The sequence below is a fragment of the Octodon degus genome, unplaced genomic scaffold (assembly GCF_000260255.1).
Source record: "Octodon degus isolate 3935 unplaced genomic scaffold, OctDeg1.0 scaffold00016, whole genome shotgun sequence".
NCBI classification, from domain to species: domain Eukaryota; kingdom Metazoa; phylum Chordata; class Mammalia; order Rodentia; family Octodontidae; genus Octodon; species Octodon degus.
Window position 1 is genome coordinate 18,404,788 of NW_004524592.1, and position 25,874 is coordinate 18,430,661.

Consider the following 25,874-nt stretch of genomic DNA (forward strand, 5'->3'; position numbering starts at 1 on the left):
ACTGTGGTCAGATAATGTGCATGGGATAATTTCTGTTTTCTTGCATATACTTAAGCATGACCTATGGACCAGTATGTGGTCTATTTTAGAAAATGACCTATGTGCAGCTGAGAAAAATGTATATTCAGCTGTGTTTGAGTGGAACACTCTGTATATGTCCACCAAGTCCATTTGTTTCAAACTCTGTTTCCGTTCTGTTATTTCTTTGCTAAGTTTTTGTCTGGTTGACCTATGTTTTGGAGATAAGGGTGTGTTAAGGTCTCCTGTTAAGATTGTAGTATTGGATATAAGATTTTTCATGCCCATTAAGATTTGCTTTATATAGTTGGGTGCTCCCGCGTTTGGTGTATACATATTTATGAGTGTTCCCTCTTCCTCTTGCATTTTTCCCCTAACCAGTATATAGTGGCCTTCTTTATTTCGCTTGAATATTGTTGGTTTGAAATTGAGACTGTCTGAGAATAGAATTGCTACCCCTGCTTTTTTCTGAGCTGCTGAGTCATGTAGTATTGTGCTCCATCCTTTGACTTTCAGCCTATGAATGTCTTTATGCGTTAAATGTATTTTTTTGTATACAGCATATTGCTGGATTTTGTTTCCTAATGCACTGTGCCAGTCTATTTCCCTTAATTGGTGAATTGAGTCCATTTACATTGATGGTTAGAATTGAGATGTATTGACTTACGTTGCCATTTTATTACCTGTTGTCGTGTACTCCTTTTTCTCCTGTGTTTAATTGCTTACCCTATTTAGTTGGTTGCTTCCAATCTCATTCGTGGAGTTCTGATCGTTTTGTTCCCTCTCTAGAATATCTTTCAGTAGCCTGTGTAAGGTTGGCTTTGTCATCGTGAAATTCTTTAGCTGTTCTTTGTCATGGAAGTATTTCACTTCTCCATCAAACTTGAAAGAGAGTTTTTCAGGGTATAGTAATCTAGGCTGGAATTTGTTTTCATAGAGGCCCTAAAGTATTCTGCTCCATGCTCTTCTTGCCTGCATGGTTTGTGAAGAGAAGTCGGCCTTAATTCTGATGGGTTTTCCTTTGAATGTGATCTGCTTCTTTTCTCTAGCAGCTTTCAGTAGATTATTCTTGTGCTGACTTTCTGGGATCTTGACTATTATATGTCTCGATGCGTTTTTCATTGGGTTGAGGTTCCTTGGCATTCTGTATGCTTCAGTTACCTGAATGTCAGATTGTTTCCTCATATTTGGGAATTTTTCTGCTATTACTTCTGCCCATATTTTTTAATGTCATTTGTGTTGACTCCTTCTTTCTCATTGATGCCTATTAGTCTCACATTGTTCATCTTTACATCATCTTGCAGGTGATGGATTATTCTTTCCTGCATCCTCGTTGTTTTTAAGAGATCCTTTCTTACCTTTTTACTAGCTACACCAGCATCTTCAAGATCTGAAACTCTGTCTTCACATTCACTTAAACGGTTTTGCAAGCTTGTGATTGAGAGTTTAATTTCCTCTATATCTCCTTGACTGCTTCATGCGATCTATTTCTTTCCTGTATTGCTCATTCATGGAATCCATCATTTTTCTAATCTCTTCTATTTTTTTTATCAATATCTTCTTTGAAGCAGGTATAAATTGTTTTACTGCAATTTTTTTTTCAGATTGGGTTTCCTGCTTATGTTTCTGTAGTTGCTTCTTTACTTCAGCTGCTATGAGTTCTGAGAGTTCTTTTTTTATTTCAGAAAAGAATTGCGCTCTGATTTCATCTATATCTTTCTGCTGTTGCTTATTTACTATCGATGCTATTAATTCATGCATTTGAGCCGAGCTAGTGACCTCCGCACTTGTTCTGGGTGGGCACTGGGTTTCTTCCATATATTTCTGCATTTGATTCTTTAGTGCAGATGTTATTAATTCAGGGATTTCTTTTTTTTTCCAATCTGAGGTCCTCTATATCTTTGTGAAGCTGTTTCTTTACTTCAGAAGTCGTTGATTCATTGCTTTCAGCTGTGTGATTTCCAGTTTTTTCTGTGTTAGAGTCCTTTGCACTTGTTATGGGTGGGCTTGGGTTTTGAGGTGGCATTTTGTTCCTTCTCGTCATTTTGTGTAGCCATGTCTTCTGAACTTTGTTGTAGATCTTTGCTGTAGTTATAACCTTCGCACGTACTGAATTTCAGGTGCAGCTGTACAAAGTTTGGACTTATCCAGCTGTGTCTGGCTTGGGTCTGGCTGCTGTGCTCAGCTCCTTCCCGCTGCTGCCCTTGAGGGTGAACTTGTTGTGCCCCTGTGGCAAGATGTTCTGCTCCTGGACTAGCTTGGTGGATCTATCCTCTACACTCTCTGCAGGGATTGCAGCTGCAGGGTTACACCTCAGGCGTGTATGCCAGGCCTGAGCTGTGCCTGGAGGGGCAAGATGAAGTAGGGGGAAGAGGAAGCTCTCCCACACACTCACCGGACCTGGGCTAGGACTTAGTCTGGGGGTTGCTGGAATGCAGCAACTCGGCGGGCGGGGTAGGGGAGGTGCTGCAGAGTGGTGCGGGGTGGCCCAAGTGGGTGGGAGAGGGTCCAGCCCACGCTGCACCTGGGCTGGGACTGGTCCCACTGGTGCAGGGTAGCAGGAAGCTCTCCACATCCTAAGCTTTATTTTTAAAAAATCTGTATCTGCTTTATAGTCAGTATTATGTGTCTTTTGTTATATTCACCATCTCTGCAATTATCTGAGAAATTATTTCTGATTTTTTTTTTGTGGAGCCTCATTCATCTGCTTTGTTACTTCCACTGTTACTAGTATAGAAAGTTCAAGTAGGTGCCTTTTGAATTGTCCACTTCATTGCCCCTGGGTTTGCTTTTGGTGAACTAGAAGTCTGGGGTTGTATCATGTTTAAGGCCCTCTCATTTTCTATGTATATATTTTTTAGTTTAATTTCTGTAAATTGATTATGGTGACTAGCTTTTTTTTTTTTCTTCTGGTATTTAGAACCCTCAGGAAATGACTACTCAGAGATGTGCTCCAGGTATGGCGGGCTTTAGGGTTTTGAGTCTGTTGCAAGATCCTATCTCTTCAGTTTATAGGGGATGAGAAGTTGCTGCCTACTTGACCCAACCCCTGATTCTTTGGCACTGGCCTGTAATATTAGTTATGACCCTTACGCAATCTCAGTACACCAGGAAGAACAACTGCTTAGAGCAGTTCTATCATTTTGGTTAAAGTGGTACAATTGTTAATAACAATAACATTAAACACAGTTTAGAAAATGACAAACTTTTAATTATTAATTTGCCACCTTTAAGTGTATTAACTAGATTTGTAGTTACATAAAAAAATCTAAAGCAAATCAGAAAACTGTATAGTTCAATATGGTGATTTTACTGTAAGGAGAGAAAATTTAAAAGGGATGAGGGTGAAAAAAGTAGAGAAATAAAGGAAGAACAGATTAGATACAAGGCTTGAGGTCAAAGAATGATTACCCAAACTTTCTGAAACTGTTGAGGAAGACAAGAGAGAAAGAGAAAAGGAAGAAATAAAAAGAAAAACAGAACAGAACAACAAAGGAATTAGAATATATGCTCAGACTCACATAAAAACAGAACAATCAAGAAAAACATAACCATGCCTAAGGAGAGTCACATGGAGAGAAAACATTCTCTCAGGCTTTCACAGAGAGCAAATTGGTCAAGCAATGGCCATGACTCATCCACAAGGTTGACCCTGACAAAGGATCTACAAACTGTGGTACAGGATTTCAGGATAAATCCTGAGGGGATTTGACTGAACTTATCAGATACAAAAGCTAAATTTTTTGTTATGTAGATCTGGCTTTATCTTGGTCTTAACCATCCAGCAGAAAAGTATAAAAATAAGGTATAAAAAGTAAAGCCATATTAATATGCTGAGCTGTAAAAGGCTCAAGTCAACAACTTCTGACATTGCCAGTCCTACAGAAAACTCACTACTATTATGGACTACTGAACTATATTAGACTATTTTGCTGAATTCATGTACCTATAATATTTATTTATTTATTTATTTATTTATGGAACCGGGGATTGAACTCAGGCCCTTGAGCTTGCCAGGAAAGTACTTATTCTACTGAGCCATCTCCCCAACCCCCCCATGGACCTGTAATATTTAAATGACAATGGAATACCTTTCTCTGACAAAACTAAACAAAGAAAGGGGATACGAATGAACAACCATTTTGTATCTGTATATTCAAAGTAGTTAGGATTGATATACAGCTACATTCTCTTAATTCAATGAATAGAAAGATTTGTTCTAATAGTGTTTGTGGACAGAATGTCATGTCTGCATCTTGTACAATGAATAACCATTAAGACAACAATATGCAGTGTATTAAGTATTGAAACTGTCCTACTAATCGGTTTTGAAACTGTCTCATTGATATTTGTTTCTCAATAAAATTATAAAAATATGAAAACAAAACCCAACAGAAACAAAAACAATAAAAGAAAGAAACAAAATCTACTTAAAGGTGTGTCACTGCTGTCATTGGTAGATAACATGGGCAGACAGAATCCAGATCTGAGTTAATTAACCCCAGACATCCATAGTTCCACTATAAAGTTTAATGGTGGAACAGTGGCTAGTCCTATAAACCTGCACTCTCAGTTCCATTGAGGTTTATACTGGTTTCTGGCTGTGAGACAGGAACCTGATTTGTTCAACCTGTATCACTCCAGATGCCTCCTGATGGTTTGAACTCAGCAGTCTTACCTTGACACTGGGACTCACTAAACAGAGCCAGCCTGGGGTTGTTCTGATTTTTTTTTTTTTCATTTATGCATTTGGTACAGGGTCTCACTATGCAGCTTGGACTCATAGTGATCGTCCTGTTTCCAGCCTCCCCAGCGCTGGGATTCCAGGTGTGTACCACTCTTCTTGGACTCAGTTGCCAGCTCAGTGCACCCCGAGGACAGGGCCGGAGCAGCATGTGGGACTGGGGATCAAACCCTGGTCCCTGTGCTTGCCAAAGCAGGTGCTAGAATAGTCTGCTGAGCTAACTCACTGGGCCTTTGTCCTGATTTCTGAGCTCAGTTGGCCCCTCTCTAAGATGGCTGCCAGCCATTTGACCTCTCCTGAGGGATGTCTGAATCTGAACAACTCACCAACCACCGCAGTCTGTTGTGTCCATTACTCTGTTCCACTGGAGCATTTCTCTATGGTGGCCTCTGGGGTCCCCAATAGTCACTGTCTGCCCCCTCCTTATTCTTTGTTGAAGTCTCTCTCTTTATTGGGGTTCAATTCTTGCTTCAGATTCTTCCTGGGTCCCACGCACCCATTTCCCATTTCCCTCTTTCTTCTCTTCCTCATGTTGCTATATTCTAGTGCCCTGACACTCTAGTTTGTTTTAGTTTTTTTTTTTTTTTTTTTTTTTTTTTGTGTGTGTGGCCAGCTCAGCCCACCAGGGGGCGGGGCTGGTTGGCATGTGGTGCTGGGGGATTGAACCGCGGTCCCTGTGCTTTGCTAAGCTTGTTCTAAGTAGATGCTTTAGACCACTGAGCCATCTCACCAGCCCCTGACACTCTAGTTTGGAGAGGCTCTTTCTGTGCTGCTTAGCACTCTACCATCTTCCCAGAAGTGAGGAAGATTTTATTTGGTTCACAGTTCACAGGTTTCAGTCAATTATCCACTGGATCCAAGGCAGTGTGCTGTGACAAAAAAGCATTGCAGAGGAAAACAATTTGTGGTGGGCAGAAGGTAGCAAAAAGATAAGCAAGTCAGCAAGGGTAAGGCAAGCTTCTTCCTGTGCCTTATATTGTACACAGGATACCTGGATTAGGGTGGGGCCAAACCAATCAGTGCATTGATTTAGTAATTACCTGCCCTTAATCCCAGGATTGAACCATGAACCAAACACACATTCTAGTTTCAGCCACCTCTGCAAAAGCCCTACCTATGACCACATGAAGCTTTGGGGAGCCATCTGGCCACAACCCATAATATTGATGTAAAATACAATATAAAAAGAAGATGGAGAAAATAAAAGTCATTAGCAAGAAAAATTACATTTATAGAAAAAGAGATAATGTTATTACTGATATGACTAAGGTTTCAAATGGAATTCACTGAAATTATTTTGTTTACAGTTTTAATTTTGTACTAGGTTCAAATTTACATAAAAGTAGTAATGATGATAAAAGTGTTCCTGTTGATCTTGTTGTTAATCTCTTGCCTTTGTTTTCCTTTTTGTTTTGTTTTGTTTTGTTTTGTGGTGCCAGGGATTGAACTCAGGACCTTGCACTTGCCAGGCAAGCACTATTGTACTGAGCTATCTCCCCAGCCACTCTTGCCTTTGTAGTGAGCCGATATTGATACATGATCATGGATGGTATCTGGGATACACATTGCGTGCAATCTCTATGTCTGCTTTGTCCTCACTGGTCTGGGACAGTATCTCAGACTGATTTTGAAGGACTGTGACCATTTTGGGGAGGGTTTGTGATGCTTTTCTCACAAGTTGCCTGGGGTTGTAGATTCTGAGAGGTGAATTTAGGTAGCATTCTCTTCATCTCCTATCAAGGCATGTGGTGACCCAGCCAAGATAGTTTTTTCCAGGCTGCTGAACAACCACATTATTCCTTCTGTTTCTTCCCACACTGTATTCTTTGAAAAGAAAAGGCCAACCCTTAGAGAGTGGGGAGTTGGGCTCCACTGTTTTGGGGAGTCAGGACCTACATGATCTGGAAATTTGTGTGCTCTTTTTTGTTTATTTATGCAATGATTTATTTCCATGTATACTTTTTGTTTTGTACTACCTATATGTTTTGCTATTCAGATTGTTCTAGCTTTGGTTATTGCACATTCTTTCATTGGATTTTATTACCCCATGAATATGAATGCATGTGTGTGTGTGTGTGTGTGTGTGTGTGTGATTTTAGCATTTTTCACTTCCTGTCACTATAAGATATGTTAGGCTCATTCTGTGTATTTCCTGCCCAGCACCAGAATCAGCCATTTCTTCTGGGAGGCTTGGCTTTTTAAAAGGGAGAGTGATATTAGAGACAGAGATCTGGGGCCGGGTAGGCTTCTCACTGCTGAAATGTTATTGCTTCTAGGCCCTCTCTTCTTGGAAATACATTTGTGTAAATTCATCCTTAGCACACATGCACTTCTGTAATTATTTGTCTTTATTCATTTGCATCTTTGTTAAATTAAAGATGAACTCATACTGATGTCCCTTGTTCTGTATTTAAAGAAAAAAAATTTGCCAACAGATGGCATCTCATAGCAAATTCTATTTCAGTTTTTTATGATTGTATGTCCAAATCTATTAAAAATTCAGTGTCTTGAGTCCATTCCTGAGGCTTCCTCTGAAGATTAGGTTACATGGGAATATTTCTTCTAGGAACACAGCCTACATAGAACCAGAGAGCAGTAAACATCAGGAGAAACAGAACCTCTGATAGGAGCTCCCATTTTTCTGGTGTGAGCATTTCTGGCAGTTGCTGACAAAGAGCCAGGACTTACCTAGAGAGTAGTTTTAGCAGCACTTTGTCTTGCTTGATTTGGCAGAGGTGAGGGGGCACCACCCAGAAGCAGGAAGTGGTGCTAAGAAAGTATCTGTAATCTAAAACAAGTGACACCAAGCTCTTTTTCTTTTTATCTAGGTCTTCCTCCTATTTCCACAAATAATGGCTCTTTTCTTGCCTTTGGGATTTTCAAGCCAGATTGGAAGCCTGCGTAATGGTCTTGGGTGTCAAAAATAGGGTAAGGGAAGGAAAAGCTCCGTGGTCTTCCAAGGCAGAGGAAGGTGTTTGTGAAGATCAGGCAGTCAGGTGGCCTGGAATGCTCGAGAAGTGTCTCTGGCAACTCCAAACAGGAAGACATGCCTAAGGAGAGGTGTGTTTGGCCAAGACCAGCAGCATTTGAATGTCTTATACAAATATCTACAAACATAGCCTGAGAGTTCCGTAAAATGTGGAAGAACCAGTTTTAAAATATTCTAAGAGATGGCACTAAAGATAAGCTATAGCTTTTCATAAAAATTCATATCCATAAACATCTGATTTGAAATGAGATTGGACCTTGAAAAACTTCCACTCTTCATGCAGGAAGAATTACTTGAAAGGCAAGGAAATATGGAAGAGAAATTCAGGACAGAACAATGTAATTGCAGGCTTGCTGGAAGAAAGAGAGACTACTAGGTTTATAATATGTATTTAACATGTTTTTATAGACTAAAAATAAGATTATGCAAATAATGTTTAATGCTAAATGTTAATCACCTTACTCAGTATATGGGACCTATGTATATACAGAATGTATCCCCATGTCTACATTTTGAGCAGGCATTACATTGGTAGAATCATATGTTATCTGGTCAAATATTGTAAGTGTGTATTGAAAAAACAATGTAATGGACTAATGGGTTAGTTTTGAGAATTCACTTTGAAAACAAAGCAAGGTGAGGATGTGATTCTGTGAATGTACCATGATACGCTTAGTCTGTGCAGTGTGGTCAGTGTTAGAAATACCTTCAAAATTGATAGCATTTTGCGTATGTTGAAACCGACAGAATTATGTGTGTATTGCTGAGTGTGGTTTTGCACCTAGATTTGCTAAGGAAAGGGGGCAACATAAAACACATGGTATTGTGGTAAGTGCCTGACAAAAACAAGCACTTGTAAGGCAAATAGCACAGAGCACATTTTAATTCTGTGCATTAACTCTCTGAGTTCTTCTTTTTTTGATTGTTTTAAGACAGTAAGCATTAAGGATTTAGTTAACAAGAGAATCCAGAAGGACTTCAGACATGAAAAAAAATTAGAAACAGAAATTGTTGTAGAATTCCCTCGCATTTGCCTATCTTTCAGCAACAACCAAATAATCAAAGCTTTTATAGCGCTCAATATGTGAGCTTTCCGTGGATAAGGAAAAAGTCATCTCTTTGTGTGAATGTTTATATTTAATAATAGTTACTTTTTGGGAAAGTTCATAGAGGCAAGGCACTGTGCTAACATATGCAATGATTTATTCAGTAATAATTACCACTGAATAAAGAATTTAGAGATATAGGCATGATCTGTATAAATCCTACAAGTCATGAACTAACAACCAAGCCTTGCATTTGAGTGTGACATGAAAGATCTTTTTATCTGAAAGCTTGTTTGGACACTGTCCTATTTTCCTATAAACAGAGGGGAAAGTCGTGCCCGAACACAGCTATAGGTTCAGTATGTAATTGGCTTAGGGCCATCATCTTGCTTGATCTTGCCCACTCCGAAGAGTTTTTAATCCAGGGATAAAAATAACTCTTAGGGGCCCCCAAATGCATTCTGGACTAAGACTAAAGAAAGCTCTTTTAAACAGTCTGCTGATTTACCAAATCTGGCTGCTGAGATCCTCTGTGCTAAAAATAAATAGGAAAGCCATGATCAGGGGCCAAATTTCCAAGTCACATATCAGTTGCAATCGCATGCTGGGGCGGGGGGCACAGGACATGATTTCTTTATAAGTGACTTCTGCTCTGCCACTGAAAATCTTATCTCAAACATGCTCCAGAAGTTTGAGGATTCAAATTGCTCTGGGACCTGCAAAAGGAGTCTGGAAGCACACAGCGGAGCATAGAAACACACATCTTCTTCTTCTAGGCTTGAGCCTGTGCAGCTCCAATGCTGTGCTAGGAGGATAACAGTTTGATCAGATGTCTTGTGAGGCCGTGTTTGACAGGCTTGTTAGCGTCAGTGTTGGTCTGGGCAATATGTACCTGAAGTCTTAGAGATTTCCCAGTCCTTTAAACAATTCCTTTTAAATAGGAGAATCATTTGTTTACCTATTCCTAATAGCATCAGTCAACTAATGTATTACCACAACTGAAGACCTGCTTCCTGGAAGAGGGGCCAGGAACAACAAAACAAAGGCCTTCTTAACCAATGAGTTTGTGGCTTAGTCATTTTCATTTTAAAAACTATTTTTGTGGGTCCATGTTTGAAGTACACAGTGATGACACTCCTCATGGGGAGGTGGTCCCTGACCGTAATGATCTCAGGTCTGTGCCTCTCTATCCTTTCCTTCCTGCACTCCTATGCAGGGTGAGGTGGAAAAGAGCAAGGACCATAAGAGATGCAGTTGTGCTGCTAGATCCTCCCTTTGGGGCTGAAAATGTACTGTGATAGCTGCTAGATGATAACCTCTGGCTGTCAGCCCTCTCTGAAAATTGCTTTTGGCAGAACAGAGTTGCTTGTCCCAGCATGTGATAGTTTCAGAACACCTCCAAGGTTGCTCTGTGCTAACCTTCTCTATCCAGCCTTGCTTCTGCCCAAAGTACAGACCGTAGGCCCAGTGCATGCTTGAGACTACCTTCTTAGGTCAGCTTTCCAGGGAGCTTGACTTGGAGTAAGTTCAATTACAGAGCTTCCTCTTCTCATTTTAGGTACAGATGGTCCTGACCTCCATGGTTCCATTTACAATTTCTCAACTTTACAGTGGCATAAATGACATGTCTTCAGTAGTAGAAAGCCTGCCTCAAAAGTTGAAGTTTGATCTTTCTGGGCTAGATGCTGGGCAGCAGCAGTCAGCCATAGGTATCAGTCCACCACCATGTGGGTGAGCATCAGACACTGTAGAGGGTACCATGGTGCTAAGCTATGAAGTTCTGTTGGGAAAGTGTATTAAGTATGCTTTTGACTGTTGGATTTATCAGGGTGCAACCATGCTGTAAGTTGAGAAGTATCTGTTTGTTGGATATTCATGTAAGCTTTCACTTAAAGGAAATTAAACAAATATTTAAAAGTCTCTGGTTTCATGTTAAATAAATGCTTCACTTAATACAAAAAATTATTGTTGTAGTTTTAAAGAGAATAAAAATAATAGATATTAGACATGATACACAATTTCAAAAAAAACCAATTCAAAATGATAGATATTCAACAATGGCTGTTATATGGCATGTTGTTGTCTTCAAGGTACTTGCTCAGATTATAAGATAAAAACATGTAAAACAGGTCAGAATAAAAATTTTAAGCATTAATTGCTCCCTTCATAAAATTGATAGAAATTAGTAGTACAATCATCTTAGCTATGGGGCTGGGGAGATGGCTCAGTAGAATAAGTGCTTGCCTGGCATGTGCAAGGGCCTGAGTTCAATCCACAGTTTTGAAAAAAAAAAAATTCTCTTAGCTATCCTGTTTATATACACAATTTTTCCCTTTTTTCTTTCTTTTCTCCTTTCCTGCATCCCAATTTTTCATTTCTTTTGAGCACTTCCTTTTTTACTATATCTATTGTACTTTTCAGATTTTATTTACTCTTTCAGGCTCTAATACTAGGGGGACAATATGATGTTTGTAAATGTGGGTCTGATCTAGTTCACTTATGAATATAGCCTCTAGTTGCCGCCATTCACCTATAAAGGCCTCAAGTTTATCTTTCTTTATAGCTGAGTGAATACTCCATTGAATAAAAAATCACAGCTTTTTATCCATTCCCCAGTTGATGGGCATTTGTGTTGTTTCCAAGATTTAGTTATGACAAATTGTGCTGCTATAAACATGGGTACACATATATTGTTGTAGTATTTAAATTCTGGAAAAATAACAAGAAGGGGAGTACCTGGGTTTGATAGGACTGTTTTTTTAGACAGGGCCTTACTATGCAGTTTAGGCTGGCCTGGTGCTCCACTTTTGCAGTCCCCAGGCTAGTCTGAATGGGACCTCTAATCCTAGTTTTTTGAGGATTCTCCACCCTGATTTCCACAGAGGTTGTACCAGTCTATTCTCCCACCCACAGTGGAGAAAGGTTCTTTTTTCTCTACAACCTCTCCAGTATTTGTTACTAGTTGATTTCTTTATGATAGCCATTTTTTGGGGGATGAGATGGAATCTCAGTGTTGTTTTTATTTCCATTTCTCAAACGACCAGTGCTATTGAACGTTTTTTCATATATTTATTTTCCATTTGTGTTTTGTCTACTGCAAAGTGTGTATTCATCTCAGAGGCCCATTTTTGGATTGGGTCTTTGAATTTTAGGGACCTGATTTTTAAAAATTCTTTATGTATTTTCAATAGAAGTCCTTTGTCTGAGTGACTGTTGGTTAAGATTTTTTTTTCCCACTTTGTGTTTTTTTTTTTTTTAACTCTTAGTGATTTCTTTTGATGTGCAAAATCTTTCAGTGAGATCCTAGTTGATTCTTTGAAGTATTTCCTGTGCAGTTTGGTGTTTATGAACTCTCTGCCTATCCCTATGTCTTTAAGAAATCTACCTACTTTCTCTCCTAATAGATTTAGTGTTTTTTAAATATTTAGATCTTTAATACATTTTGACTTTAGTTTAGTGCATGGTGATAGGCATGAATCTAGTTTTAGTGTTCAGCATGTGGGAAAACATTTTTTCCAGCACCATTTGTTAAAGAAGCTATCTTGCTTCCAGTGAATATATTCGGCCCCTTGGTCAAACATAAGGTGGTCATTATAGTTTTATGTAAGGCCAATATCCAATGAGTATGTTTTCCATTTTTAATTTTTCATCGACTTTTGATGAGATGTTCTAACATACAGTCTTGTACATTTAAAAACAGAATACAGGGCTGGGGAGATAGCTCAGCAGTCTAAGTGCCTGCCTGGCAAGCATGAGGACCCAAGTTTGGTCTCCAGTACCATATGCCCTGCCCTTCTGCATGCAGTGTGCTGGCCCAGAAACCAGATGTGGTGGCGCACGCCTGTAATTCCAGTGCTGGGGAGTCTGAGACAGAAGGATTACTATGAATCTGAACTGCATAGCAAGACCCTGTATAAAATAAAGTAAAAAACAAAACAAAACAGAATATATGTTAAATAAAAAAATGGCTGTTTTTAATATTGCACACCTAAAACCAGGAAAACATACTAACAGAAGCAATCATAACAAACCAGAAAAAAGCCATTTGGTAGATGGACCACTGCCTCAAACACAGCTTTCTTCTCCCAGGGGAAAAAAAAAAAAAAGTCACTTAAAGATTTTGTTAGAAGTCAACTATGGGATTAATAAGTAAATGATAGACTTTTCTTCCACTAGAAAACTTCCACAAAAATATACCAAATGAAGTATATCAAATAAAAACATAGTCTTATGATAAAAGTTTACTTATTTTGGGCTGGAGAGACAGCTCAGTGATCTAAGTGCCTGCCTGGCAAGTGCAGAGTCCTGAGTTTGATCTCTGATAACACACACACACACACACACACACACACACACACACACACACACAAAAGTTAACTTTGTTTTATGGTGTTTTGGAAAACTGGCAAAGAATACCAACTAAGTTGATGAAAGGTTAAATGAGAAGACTTCAATTGTTGAAAACATAACTGAAATTTAGTAGGCATCTGAATGACTACTTCTGGATTTTGGCAAGCCTCTTCAGAGTTCATTCAACAATTCTAAATTAGGTATTAAGACACCAGAAAAAAGGGGCCAGGGGCCTGATCCCCAGGCTTGCTATGCTGGCCCTGTCCCAGGGGCTCACTGAGACAGCAATTGAGACTGGGCGTGGTGGTACACACCTGTAATCTCAGCTCTTGGGAGGCTGCAAACAGGCGGATCACTAGGAGTCTGACCTAGTAGTGAGACCCTGTAAACCCTGTAGACCCTTCCCTAAAATACATTACCAAAAAAAAAAAAAAAAAAAAAAGATGCCAGAAAGAAAAAAAATACAGCTTGGAGGCAAAGGTTCTTTCTTTCTTCTCTTTTGCCCCGGGGGCAGATACACACATTAGGCCTTGGCTTTCAATTCTAGCAGTGAGGATGAGAAAAGCAGACAAACATGGACCCTCAGGTATTTTGTTGCTTTGGAAATTTCCAAACAATGTGGCAACTCTGAACTAACTAGTAGAATATACTACCAGGAGTCAGAGAGACACCCAGAGATGTAAGAGCATATTTATTAGAAAGAATAACAAAGAACTTCATATACATGGTACGTAACATGTAAAATGTGGGTTATTGGACAGTGAATTTATTCTGCAGCTTAAAATACCTTAGAAATATAAGAATTCCTGCATCCAAGATTTTTACAAAATTAAAATTGAGTTAAAAAGTCTACTGCAAAATATGAAATTTTAGTAGCATCAGTGACCAAATATACTGTAAAATATCCTTTTTGGAGCAATAGTGAATCAACCAAGCATGACACAGAAAACACATTTTCTCCTAAAATTGCAAGTGTATAGTGGCAATGTGATATATACATGCAAGCAGCAAATTTCTTCCATTAAAAGTGAATAAACCTTACACATGGTAATGTATACTTCAAATCACTTTCTTTATGCACAATATTTTTGGAATCTAAGAGTTCAAAAGTACAACCAAGTCTAGATCTTCTTTGTTAATGGACCATAGAGAGAACACAAATAAACGAAGTTGATTTACTCATCTGACAACTGTTTAGAGCACCTATTATGTATCAGGTGTTGTGCCTGGCACTAGGAATGCAATTATGGACATGATTGACATGTTCCTGCTCTTCTGAAGTCCACTGTCTAATACAGGAGCTGACAAATGAACCATTTCAGTATAGCATGTGACATGCTAATAGGGAAAGCACAGGATTCCACATCATGGACAACCAAGTACATAATGAAATACCAAAACTGGATGTCCAGATTTAAGGCTGTGGGGTTGTTGGTTAGTCTGATAGGGAGGGGTTAAAGAAAGCATAACATGTACAATGTTCTCAGAGTAGAAAAGCATACTTATTACAAAGAACTAAAATTCTTTTCAGTAGAGCTGGCTCTTGGAAAGGGGTAGTAATATAAAAAGATTAGGTATGAAAAGAACTAGTTATTGACTAACCTTGTAAAAAACTGTTATGGAGCCAGGGCTTTATCAAAGTGGCACAAAAAGACTATTAAAAATAGTTATAATCAGAGTCATGTTTTAGAAAGATTACTATAATTATACAGTAGAAAATAAATGCAGGGAGATCATTTAGAATTCTGTGATAGATTCCAGGTGAGATGATTATGGTAAGGACTCAGTGATGTTGGGAGTGAAGAGAAGCAGAAAGATATCAGACATTTTTAGAAATAAAATAGGACTTGGTACTGCATTTGTTTATATGTGATCATGTTGGAGACAGGAGTTAAATTCCTTCTTGAGCAATTGTGGACAGAATTGTGTCATTAGCTGAGAAGGGCAACATAGAAAATGACTTGGCTGAAGGATGCTTTGCTCTTGTTTTGGACATGCTGAATTCAAAGTATCATAGGATAACCAAGTACAAACGTTGGGTGAGCAACTGAATAGAGAGATCTTAGTCTATATAATGCTTTGAAACAGAGAGGCAGACTAGGTGTGTTGGACTGAATCCCAGGAAGCACCAAATATTAAGTGTTGGGCAGAGAAATAAGGAGTTAAAAAGGTTCTAGGTTATACACCACCTCACCTGGTCTTTGGTGGCCAGCTTGGCGCACCCAGGGTGGGGCCAGAGTGGCATATGGTACCAGGGATCAATCCCAGGTCCTTGTGCTTGCCTATGCAGTTGCTTAGACCACTGAGCTATCTCCACAGCCCCCTGCTACTAATCTTGAAGATGAATTTGTATATTGTGTTACATTCTTGGAAGTTAGCACTAAAGGTACTAACAGATATGAAAGTCTTACTTGATTTGTTTGGTTCTTCCTTAACCTTGTGAAGCCATGCACTGGTATAGAGAGTACTGTAAATAACTTGAAATCAATAAACATTTTTAAAATGACTTAAAATTTAATCTACAAACAGCTCTTGATTGCCCAATGCCTGACATTGCCTATGCAAGCTTATTACAGCAAGCCTTCACTTACACTGTCCTCTGTAGTCTACTTCTTTTGTGTCAGTGTCTGTGTTGTTGGCCCACCAATGCTCTTTTATGTACTATGGTTCAGTGATGACCCTGGAGTCTTCTCTGACTAAACATGGTTAAATAGAGATGCCTCAGACGGCAAGCATGGTCCATTAACCTCCATGTGGGAAAGATCCAGGTCATTTGGGGTGGGTCAGTAGGGATTTACTTACTTGCTTAAGATATCTCTTTTTCTTTTCTTTTCTTATCCACAGGAGTAAAGATGGGTCTGTGGTTTCCTGGGGGCTAAGCAGTAATGTGTCTTCAACAACTAGCTGTGCAGGAAAAAACAGCCTGACCTGGAAGGTTTGCCAGTTGGTTGTGTTGTAAATACTCCCACCATTGCCAATTTAAGCTATTAACTTGATGTCACTGAGGATGGAAAAATGTACAGATGGCCCTCGCAAGCTAATACAAGCTGGCTCTGTGCCAGAGAGGGACTCAGCATGGCCTGACTGGTCACCAGTATGGGAAAATACTTGGAACATAGAAGCCAAAACCTGAGGGTATCACACTCTGCAAAATGCTGAGGTATTACTTTAATGAAAGTGATTTTTTCATGACTAGCTTATTTGTAGATCTGACATTTTCCCTTTCAACTGAGGGCACTCTATGGGTGATGTATACATTAATAATCTAATGACCTTAGCATTGTACCTTCTATTTGCTTGTGCATAAGCAGTTTAACAGTTTCTTGAATTTGCTTATATGTGAGATTGAAATAGCTGAGAATAATTTTCATTCTAACTTCTTACACCATGAACCAAAGAAATTAAGTTTCATTTCAAGACCTAAGTACAATACAATCTATATATTTCTTTAAAGAAAATATTTTATCTTCCTCCAATAAACAAAATCTTTTATATTAGACCAAAACTTTGATGGTATATTACATGAACCCAAAACATATGTACAAAGGAGAGCAGCAACACATTGTTTCTTTATAATTTAATAATACCCTATTAACACCAGTGTGCAGATGCACAGTATTGACAGCATACTAAATAATAATATTAGAATTCACTTGTGAAATATTTTTAACCATAGGCACTGGTTGAACCAGAGCTATTTTGTCTACTATATCTTTTTTTTCATTCCTAAGAGAAATTAAAATTCCAGGTAGCATTAAAAAAGAACATACTCATTAATATTTTTACGCAGATATTAAAAAATCTCACAACTTCTATTTAAAACCTTGCAATTCTACTGTACAAATGAAAACACTTTTCCAAACCTGCACTTACACTAAGCTCATAAAGTTTATAAAAATATTGTAAACCTAATAAAAATACAATGATATAGTACAAAGTCTTGTTTTTTAGAAGTCAAATTTTAAAAGGTCTGTATCTCTACAAATGTAAAATGCATTTTACTTCCCCTGACTGGTGTTTGTGTTTAGGGTTATCTGATTTTAGAAATCCAAGTTAAATGATTTCTTTTTTATCATTTTCTTCTTCAGAATGGAAGACACCGAGAACTCACAGAATACATTTAAAAACGGGATTGGATAGAAACCTTAAAAAGTAGAATAGCAAACACTTTTATAGGATTTAGCTATTGCCATATCAAAAATAAAAATGCCCACTGCCTATTTTCCTTAGATTTCTAGATAATTATCTTAACTACCACTCTTTTGTTCTTGGACGTGTAAAGATTTTAGGTTCTCTAGGCAAACCAAAAATATCACTAAAGTCATGTTCTATTTTTAAAGTGTAAAGAAATGCTTGTTATTCAATATAAAATCTTACACTGCTGAATTAACACACATTTATAATAGGCTAGCCAAGTACTTATTCAGCTTTAGTTTTGGAAGAATATCATCATTGGCTGTGCAGGTTCAAATTTAAGGATCTGATTTTATACTATGCTACTGTACTTTCCAATACAGATATCAAAGAAAAATAATCTGAAGTTTTTCTTAAAATAGCTGTAAATTATAGATCAATTTTTTTTGGGAGAGAAAAAGTCACGTTAAGAAAGTAAATATGTTGTTATAAATCTTAGAACAATTGTTATAAAAATTATAAAAGATTAGTTTTTGAAAAAAATACACTGAAAATGTCTCTCTAGGAAAAATGTGCAACCTGTTGGATACAACAAACTATGTATTAACACGGTGCAGCCAGCCATGGACGTAGCTTCCGAGACTTAACAAACTCACAGAAAGTAATTAGCACCAAAATGATTGAAAACATCAAATGATATACTGAAGAAACTCGAAGGCCAGATACTATGTTATTAAGAAAAAGTATTTAATCTGAAACTTTCCCTAGTAATAATAAACATATTCTTTTCAATATTTAGAAAATGTGATAGCTTTGTTCATTTTCACCACTAATTAAGGTAGTGTATGATAACCATCATTTAATCTCGAGCAGGGACAATAGCAATACAAATATTTCTCCAGTAACACAGGATTATTTGATGAAGTTGGGGGTGCTGCAGCTTTCCAATGAAAACTTTTGAGCTCACTTCCTTTGTTTTTTTTTTAAAAAGTGTTTTATTGGAACTCAATAAAAACTGTATTTCTTGACTTGAACTTCATGTACTATTTTCCCTGCTGTCTGGTAGTGTTAATTAAGATGAAGCAGAGTGAGAGATGTCTAAAAGTGGGTACAGATCACAGGAGTGAAATAAGAATTTTAAATAGGCAAATGTATATTCAAAATGTATGTCCAAGTTTGTCATAACCAAGAGTTTAGTTTAGTTTTAAACAACAATCACTTAGAAATGTAATTACAAAACAGCCATCACACAATCAGAAACAGGTCAAACTATTTTGGCTTCCAAAATGCCAAAACATGTAACTTCATCTATTACATACACGGCTACCAAACGTCCAGCAATTCAGTTGATCATGCTTTACTGCTGCACATAAATAATGACAAGGCAAAGGACAGCAACTAGTCCAAGGGCCTGTAGGCCAAGGAACCACAGCATAAGCCAAAAGAAAATGACAACTACTGGCTCCACAATCCGCTCCCCAAAATACATCCTTGTGAATCCCATGTCGAGGAGGCTTTTGTTCAGTTCACCAAAAAGTGTTCCCATCTTTTTGTAATCATCTGCAACAGGCTCAGCAGTATGGTTTTGTGAGTCTTCAGAATCCTTCAAAGAGAAAAAAGACAAAACAAAACATTAACATAAAATGCAATTATGTAAGGGTCTTTAAAACTAACAGCTATCACCTGTTAGTTCTTCCCTATCTTCAAAAATACTGGGACTACTTCTTATAATATTTATGTATTTCTTATTTTTTTACCTCTGTGTGTGTGTGTGTGTGTGTGTGTGTGTGTGTGTGTGCACACTGTCTCACTGTGCAGCTCAGACTCGTAGTGATCTTGTTTTCAGCCTCCCTAGTGCTGGGATTACAGGCATGCACCACCATGCCTAGTCTCCATCACTGGCTCAGTGTGCCTGGGGGGCAGGACCAGCGTGATGTGTGGTGCCAGGGATGGAACCCTGACCCCTGCACTTGCTGATGCAGAGGCTTAGTCCACTGAGCTATTTTGCTGGCCCAATCTCTTATTTATTTATTTATTTATTTATTTATTTATTTTATTTTAGGGAAGGGTCTACAGGGTGTACAGGGTCTCACTACTAGATCGGACTTGCAGTGATCTGCCCGTTTACAGCGTCCCAAGACCTGGGATTACAGGTACGTGCCACCACACCCAGTTTCAACTGCTATCTCAGTGAGCCCCGGAGGTGGGGCTGGTGGGGCAGGCCAGGGGATTGAACCCCGCACCCTGCGCCTGCTTGTAGGTGCTTTAATCTGCAGAGCTATTTGGCTAGCCTCATAACCATTTATTTTATTTTTTGTATTTTTTAAAATAATTTTTATTCATTTTAATGAGAAAAAAGATAAAATAACCATGAAACAGTTTCAAAACAGGTTGGTAGGACATTTACAATAATTAATACATCGCATATTGTTCTCATAGTTATTTAGAGGATAAGATGCAGACATATCTTGTCTACACGATATTAGTACAAATTTTTATTCTCAGTGAATTAAGAGAAAGGAGCTGTTTATCTATCCTAACTCTCTTGCATATACATATATATATATATAATGTTTTTCCTCCCCCCTTTTTTGTTTTGTTTTTTCTTCTTTTTATTTTTTTGACTAATTTACGTGCTTATATCTGGTCATCTGAATAACTATTTCAAAGACAACAATATATAACATAGCAGCCATTGTTAAATTTCTATCACCTTGTTTAGTGAAATTCTGTACCATTTCTATTTCTTACTATTTCTTATTATTTTTTTCCATAATTTTATTGAGAAAAAAATAGCAATGAGACCATTTCAAACCAAATTGGTAGGACAGTTTCAATAATTAACACATTGCATACATTCTTCCTAGTGGTTAATTGCTGTACAAGATGTGGACATGATATCCTATTTACAAACACTATTAGAACAAATCCCTCTATTGATTAAGAGAATGTAACTATATATCTATCCCAACCATTTTGAATATACAGATACAAAATGGACATTCATCTGTATCCTTTTTTTGTTAAGTTCTGTTATTTGAATATTATAGGTGTGTAAACTCAACATAATATTCTAAAAGAGTCCAGTAGCCCATAATAGTATTGGGTCTTCCATTTGACTGGCAATGTCAGAAATTGTTGACCTGAGTCCCCTACAGCTCAACATAACAGCATGGCTTTACTTCTTTTTTTTGCGGTACTGGGGATTGAACTCAGGACCTTGCACTTGCCAGGCAAGTGCTTATTCTACTGAGCTATCTCCCTGGCCCTGGCTTTACTTCTTATACTTCGTTTTTATACTTTTCTGCTGGAGGGTTAAGACCAAGGTAAAGCAGGACCTATGCAACAAGAGTTGTAGCTTTTGGGCCTGATAAGGTCAGTGAAATCCCCTCAGGATTTTATCCTGAGATCCTGTACCTCAGATGTAGAACCTTTGTCAGTGTCAGCCATGTGGATGAGTCAGGGCCATTGCTTGGCCAGTGTGCTCTCTGTGAAAGCCTGAGAGAATGTTTTCTCTCCATGTGACACTCCTTAGGCACACTCTACATCATCCATAACTTTCCTCTTTGCCCCCATAATCTCCTTGATCAGAAAATTTTGGACACTACTGAGTTACATGACGTTACAGTACAAGTTCTCAAATGTTCTGAGTCTTAATTGACCTTGGAAGGCTAGGGCCAAAACGTTGGCTTTCCTTGCGGCCCTCCTTTTTCTCTAATTTTGGTCTGCAAACTTAGGTTGTTAACCCTCCAGAAGACAAGCTTATTGTTATTACCATACAATCTAGGCTGTTAAGCTTAACCTCACTATCTGTCTGAATATCAAACATCTTAGGCACAACATGGAACAGGTATCTTTCATCAAGTATTGATATGTTGAACTTTAAGTCCCTATACCATATGATGAAAAAACATTTAAAAATTAGAATATATTTAAAAAAATAGGCATAAAGAATTATACAATTCTTATGTTTGCATGTAAGTCCAAAAATCTAACCATATACAACCTTGAAGCAGGACAGTCCCACAACATTCTTTTTCCTGTCTCTTGCCTTCATTCACCACCCCCTTCTTTTTGAACAAGCATCTACCCTAGAGACAGCACAGCAGCAACTGGCATGGCATGACAAATAGCTAAATCTTTTTCTTTTGCGGAACCGGGGATTGAACTCAGGCCCTGTGCTTGCCAGGCAAGCACTTATTCTACTGAGCCATCTCCCCAGCCCCTCTCATAATCATTTAATAAGCACTTGTTAACTTAATGCCTAGGGAATGTTCCTTCTGATTGACAGATAAGAGAACTGCCTGTACTCATCCTACAAGGATGAGGAAAGCACTAATTTGTTTGACTGCTTTAGAATCAATATTGACTGATCCCTTCACTGCTGAACACTGATTTACAAATGAAGAAAACAGCTAACTCTTATATTCTTTTATTTTTCTTTTTTTCCAGTACTGGAGATTGAACTCAGGATCTTGCACTTGCGTGACAGGTGCTTACGCCAATGAGTTGTATCCCACCCCTATATTCATTTTCTAGTTTCCTGGAATTTCGCAAAGATGTGTGCCTAAGTGGAGGCTCATGTTTGTGTTTCTCTTGTCAGTTATCCTGCTTTCAGTATAACTTTTTCTGCCCCTCCCCTGTTTTGAGGCAGAGCTCCAGATTTCTATCCAGGTAACTTCTTTGTAGTCCATTCCTCCAATTCAGAGACTTGACTAAATAGGGCCTTGGCTTGCTGAAGCATGTCTTGTTACTACTGAACCATCCTCAGCTATGACTGCTGTGATCTGTCAGTGTGAGCCTCAATGATGTAGACTTCAAGGTGGGCCCTGCACAGCTTCCTGTCCAATGGTATCCAAGGCCCAAATGTATCTTATTAAACTAATGGGAGCAAAGAGGTTTTTTTTTTTTTTTTTTTTTTTTTTTTTTTTTTTTTTTTTAGGTAAGGGTGTACAGGGTGTTTAGGGTCTCACTACTAGATCAGACTTCTAGTGATCTGCCTGTTTACAGCCTCCCAATAGCTGGGATTATAGGTGTGTACCACCACGCCCGGGCTCAACTGCACTCTCATCGTGCCCTGGGAGCAGGGCTGGCCCAGCAGGCCAGGGGATTGAACCGCTAGTCCCTGTGCCTGCTTGCAGGTGCTTTAATGCACTGAGCTATTTGGCCGACCCTCCAAACAAATAGCTTTAAAAGAATTTGTATAGTAAGAGGAAAAATCTTATCTAGGCGTCAGTGCCCCAGAAAATGTCCACGAATACTCAATTATAATATAAAAAATGCTTACTATCTGCTATCTCTTAATCATATGCAGCCACTGTGCCAATTATTAAGCTATTCTCTCTTAGCCTCAAATCCAGTTCTGGGGCTTGAATTCTGTGTTTGTCCTTCAGGAGCTTGATTTTCAGTGTTGGGAGGTACCTGTGGGTGCACCCTCAAGGGACTATGGTGTTTCCTGGGGTACCCTGAGTAGTTTTTTTTTTTTTTTTTTTTAATGTACTCGGTACAGGGTCTCACTATGCAGCTCAGACTCATAGTGATCCTCCTCCAGTTTTCAGCCTCCTCAGCACTAGGATTACAGGCTTGTGCCACATTGCCCAGTCTCAGTGGCTGGCTCAAGCATGCCTGGCACGGTGGTGCTGGGGATTTAATCCTGGCCCCTGCACTTGCCTAAGCAGGTGCTTAGTCTGATGAGCTATCTTGTTGGTCCCCCTCGGTAATTCTTGAAAGAGGACTGTTATGAAAGCCTGTGCCCCACCCCACCTAGCTTCCCTCGCTTCCTGCCTCCTTGCATCATCTCTTCCTCCAGCACAAGATCCTGCCATGTGATCCACCTTGAGGAGGTAGCCCAAGGGTAGCCCTTACCAGGCCACCTGGACTTCATCATCTGAAACTGTGATCTCAAAAAACTGTTTTCTTTATAAAGTGAGCATGTCTCAGGTATTTTATTATGGTAATGAAAAATATCCCCACATTTTGGAGTTTTGCAAATGCTTCTGGCTCCTTGCCAGTAAAGGGAACAGACAGACACTGCTCAGGTGAAGAAGGAAAAAGGTGTTTTGGTCTTTTTGAGTTTGGGTGGGTTTCTCAATTCTTGATCAGTAGTTCCTTGCTTTGGTATGGCAGTTACTTCTAGCAGTGACAGCTAGTGGCCATTCAGGAGATTCTGAGCATCTACAGAACCTGTCTCTATGCAGCCTTTAGATTCCCACTATAACCATGGGTGCCTCCTCCTCCGTTATCTGGTTTCCTAGTCTGTGGGGCGCTGCCCCTAAATTCAAAAGACTCTGGTATTGATGAACCTGAGCTGTTCTCAGAAGTCTGAGTTTCAGTACTCTGGGGCCTTTCCTCAGTCTTCTCAGTTTTAGTAAATTTTGTCTTTTCTTTGCTGCCCCAGTCCTAGGAGTGGTGGCTGCTTCTGGTGGTTGCTATCTTTGTGGTATTTAAACTTTAGTATGCATTAGGCTCCCTTTGAGGGCTTGTTAAAGCAGACTGCTGAGCCTCCTCCCAGGATGAGGCTTGGAGTCTGCATATTTGCCCTTCTTACAAGTTTCAGAAAGATGCTTATGATACTAGCCTTGTGACTCTTCTTTGAAAATTACCATCTTATGTTTTCTACTGCCTTCTATTCTTCAGTACTTAGTTAATAAGTATTTATATGACCCCTGGTAACATATGTGATAGTTTCTCCACCAACAGCTGGTAGGATTGAGATTGGAGCTGAAGGATCTCCAAAACAGGCTTGGGCAAGCTGTGGTTGCACATCTACTTCCTCCTCCCTCTTCTTCTGAAGCTATTTGTATGTACAAGTTACAAGAAGTAGAGAAAACAGCACAATGAGCCTATCAATTAGATATAACACTAAAATTTTGCCACCTTACTGTTGTAGTTAAATAGAGCAATCTAATAAAGTGGAAGACATCACAAGAATGCCATCAACTGGTATGCTTTTATTTTTTTTTAAAGTTTATCAGAATGATACATTGGGATGGTTTGGTAGAAAAAGAGCATTACAAATAAACAGAAATTGGGAAAACTGCATTCAGCTATGGCTTGAGTAATGGATATAGTTAGATGGACTGAGTGTATAGAGTGACACAAAACTACCCCAAGAAGAAAGCGTTTTGCTTTTTTGTTTGGTTTACCTCATGCAGACATCAAAAAAAGCATACAACTCAGTAGTGCTTAGACTTCGTTGCAGTAGCATTTACAGAGCCTGGGGGATGTGAGAAAGAAATGTTCTTTCAAGGTTCCTTAGTTCAGCAGATGATATCTCCATCCATGGCCATATGGGAAGGCCAAGAACCTGAGGCATTGTTTATTCTTTTCGCCTCCACATTTCCCACATCCTGCTATAAATTTCTTTGAAGTTATAGCCTACACTACTGCTATAATCTTATAACAGTCTACTGACACACCTGCTTTGATTGTTGCAGCACAACACACAGCTCCCCTATAACCTGTGTATCATACTACAGCCACCCAACTGTGCTGCCTCCACCACCTTTATCATCTCTAATGCGCTACTAGGCCCTGCTTTTCCAAAGCATTATGGTCTAATGCAACTTTGTGATTATTTGATTACTGTCTAACTGTACTGTATGCCCCACACCATAGGGGCAGTATCTATTTTTGACACTGTTTTGCTCTGGTATCAGTATAGTACTACACATTTATTGACTTAAAACAAATGTGCTATGTTATGATTCTGTACTTTAGAAGTTGTGTCAGCAGGACTGTTTCTTTCTTGAGGCTCTAGGAGAGATACTACTCATTCTCCAGCTGCTGTGGCTGCCTATGTTACTGGGCTCCTAGACCCTTCCACCTCCTTCAAAACCAGCACTGTTGAACCTCTCCAACTGTTCTTACATATTTCACATTTCCCTCTGACATTAGCAGGAGCAGGTAATCTGAATTAAAAGACCTATGTGATTAGTTTTGACTCACCTAGGGAATCTAGGATCTTATCCTTCTTTCAAGGTCCTTAAACTCAATCACATCAGCAACATTCCTTTTCCTTATCACATCCATAGGCTCTGAGGATCAGGGTGCGGATACCCCAGGAGATCATTATTCTGCCCACCACAATGTTTTATTATAGATTACGTTATTTATATATCTGCTTTTTGTCACTAGCTTTGAACTCATTAAAGCCACTAAATGAGAGAGACAAGTCTTAGAGATTATAACATTAGTACTTATTATACTGGACCATGTCTAGCCAATGTAGGCATGTAACAAATATATGCTGCATGATCAGAAATATTCTGTAATAATACACTAAGCAAAAACCCAAAGTAAAAACAAAACTTTAGTATCAATACTTACATTGTTTTCTTATGAGCACAATGTACAATTTTCAAGGACTTGTAAATTCTAGCTTAAATAATAGGATGTTATAGCTATTAGCTAAAATGTAGATGCTCGGCTCAAAGGCTCAATGCTTACATATTGTATATTAAGAGAAGAAACTAACAGAAACAGATCAGTCTTGGGGTACCACTTCCTCAGCTATTTGTAATTTTCAGGGGAAACGCAGTACTGGTAGTGTTATTAATGGTGTCATAGAAATTCTAATACCAAGTGCCTATTG

The 25,874-nt window shown here is 38.7% G+C and overlaps 1 protein-coding gene across 1 annotated transcript in view; it reads right to left on the reverse strand.

Moving 5' to 3' along the window:
- Positions 1-13,821: 13,821 nt before the first annotated feature.
- Fam241a (family with sequence similarity 241 member A) overlaps positions 13,822-25,874 on the reverse strand; it is a 38,811-nt gene continuing 26,758 nt past the window's right edge. The window contains exon 2 of the mRNA XM_004626676.2: positions 13,822-18,884. Coding sequence (XP_004626733.1) covers positions 18,639-18,884 — 246 coding nt within the window. The 3' untranslated portion in view covers positions 13,822-18,638. The remainder of the gene's footprint in view (positions 18,885-25,874) is intronic.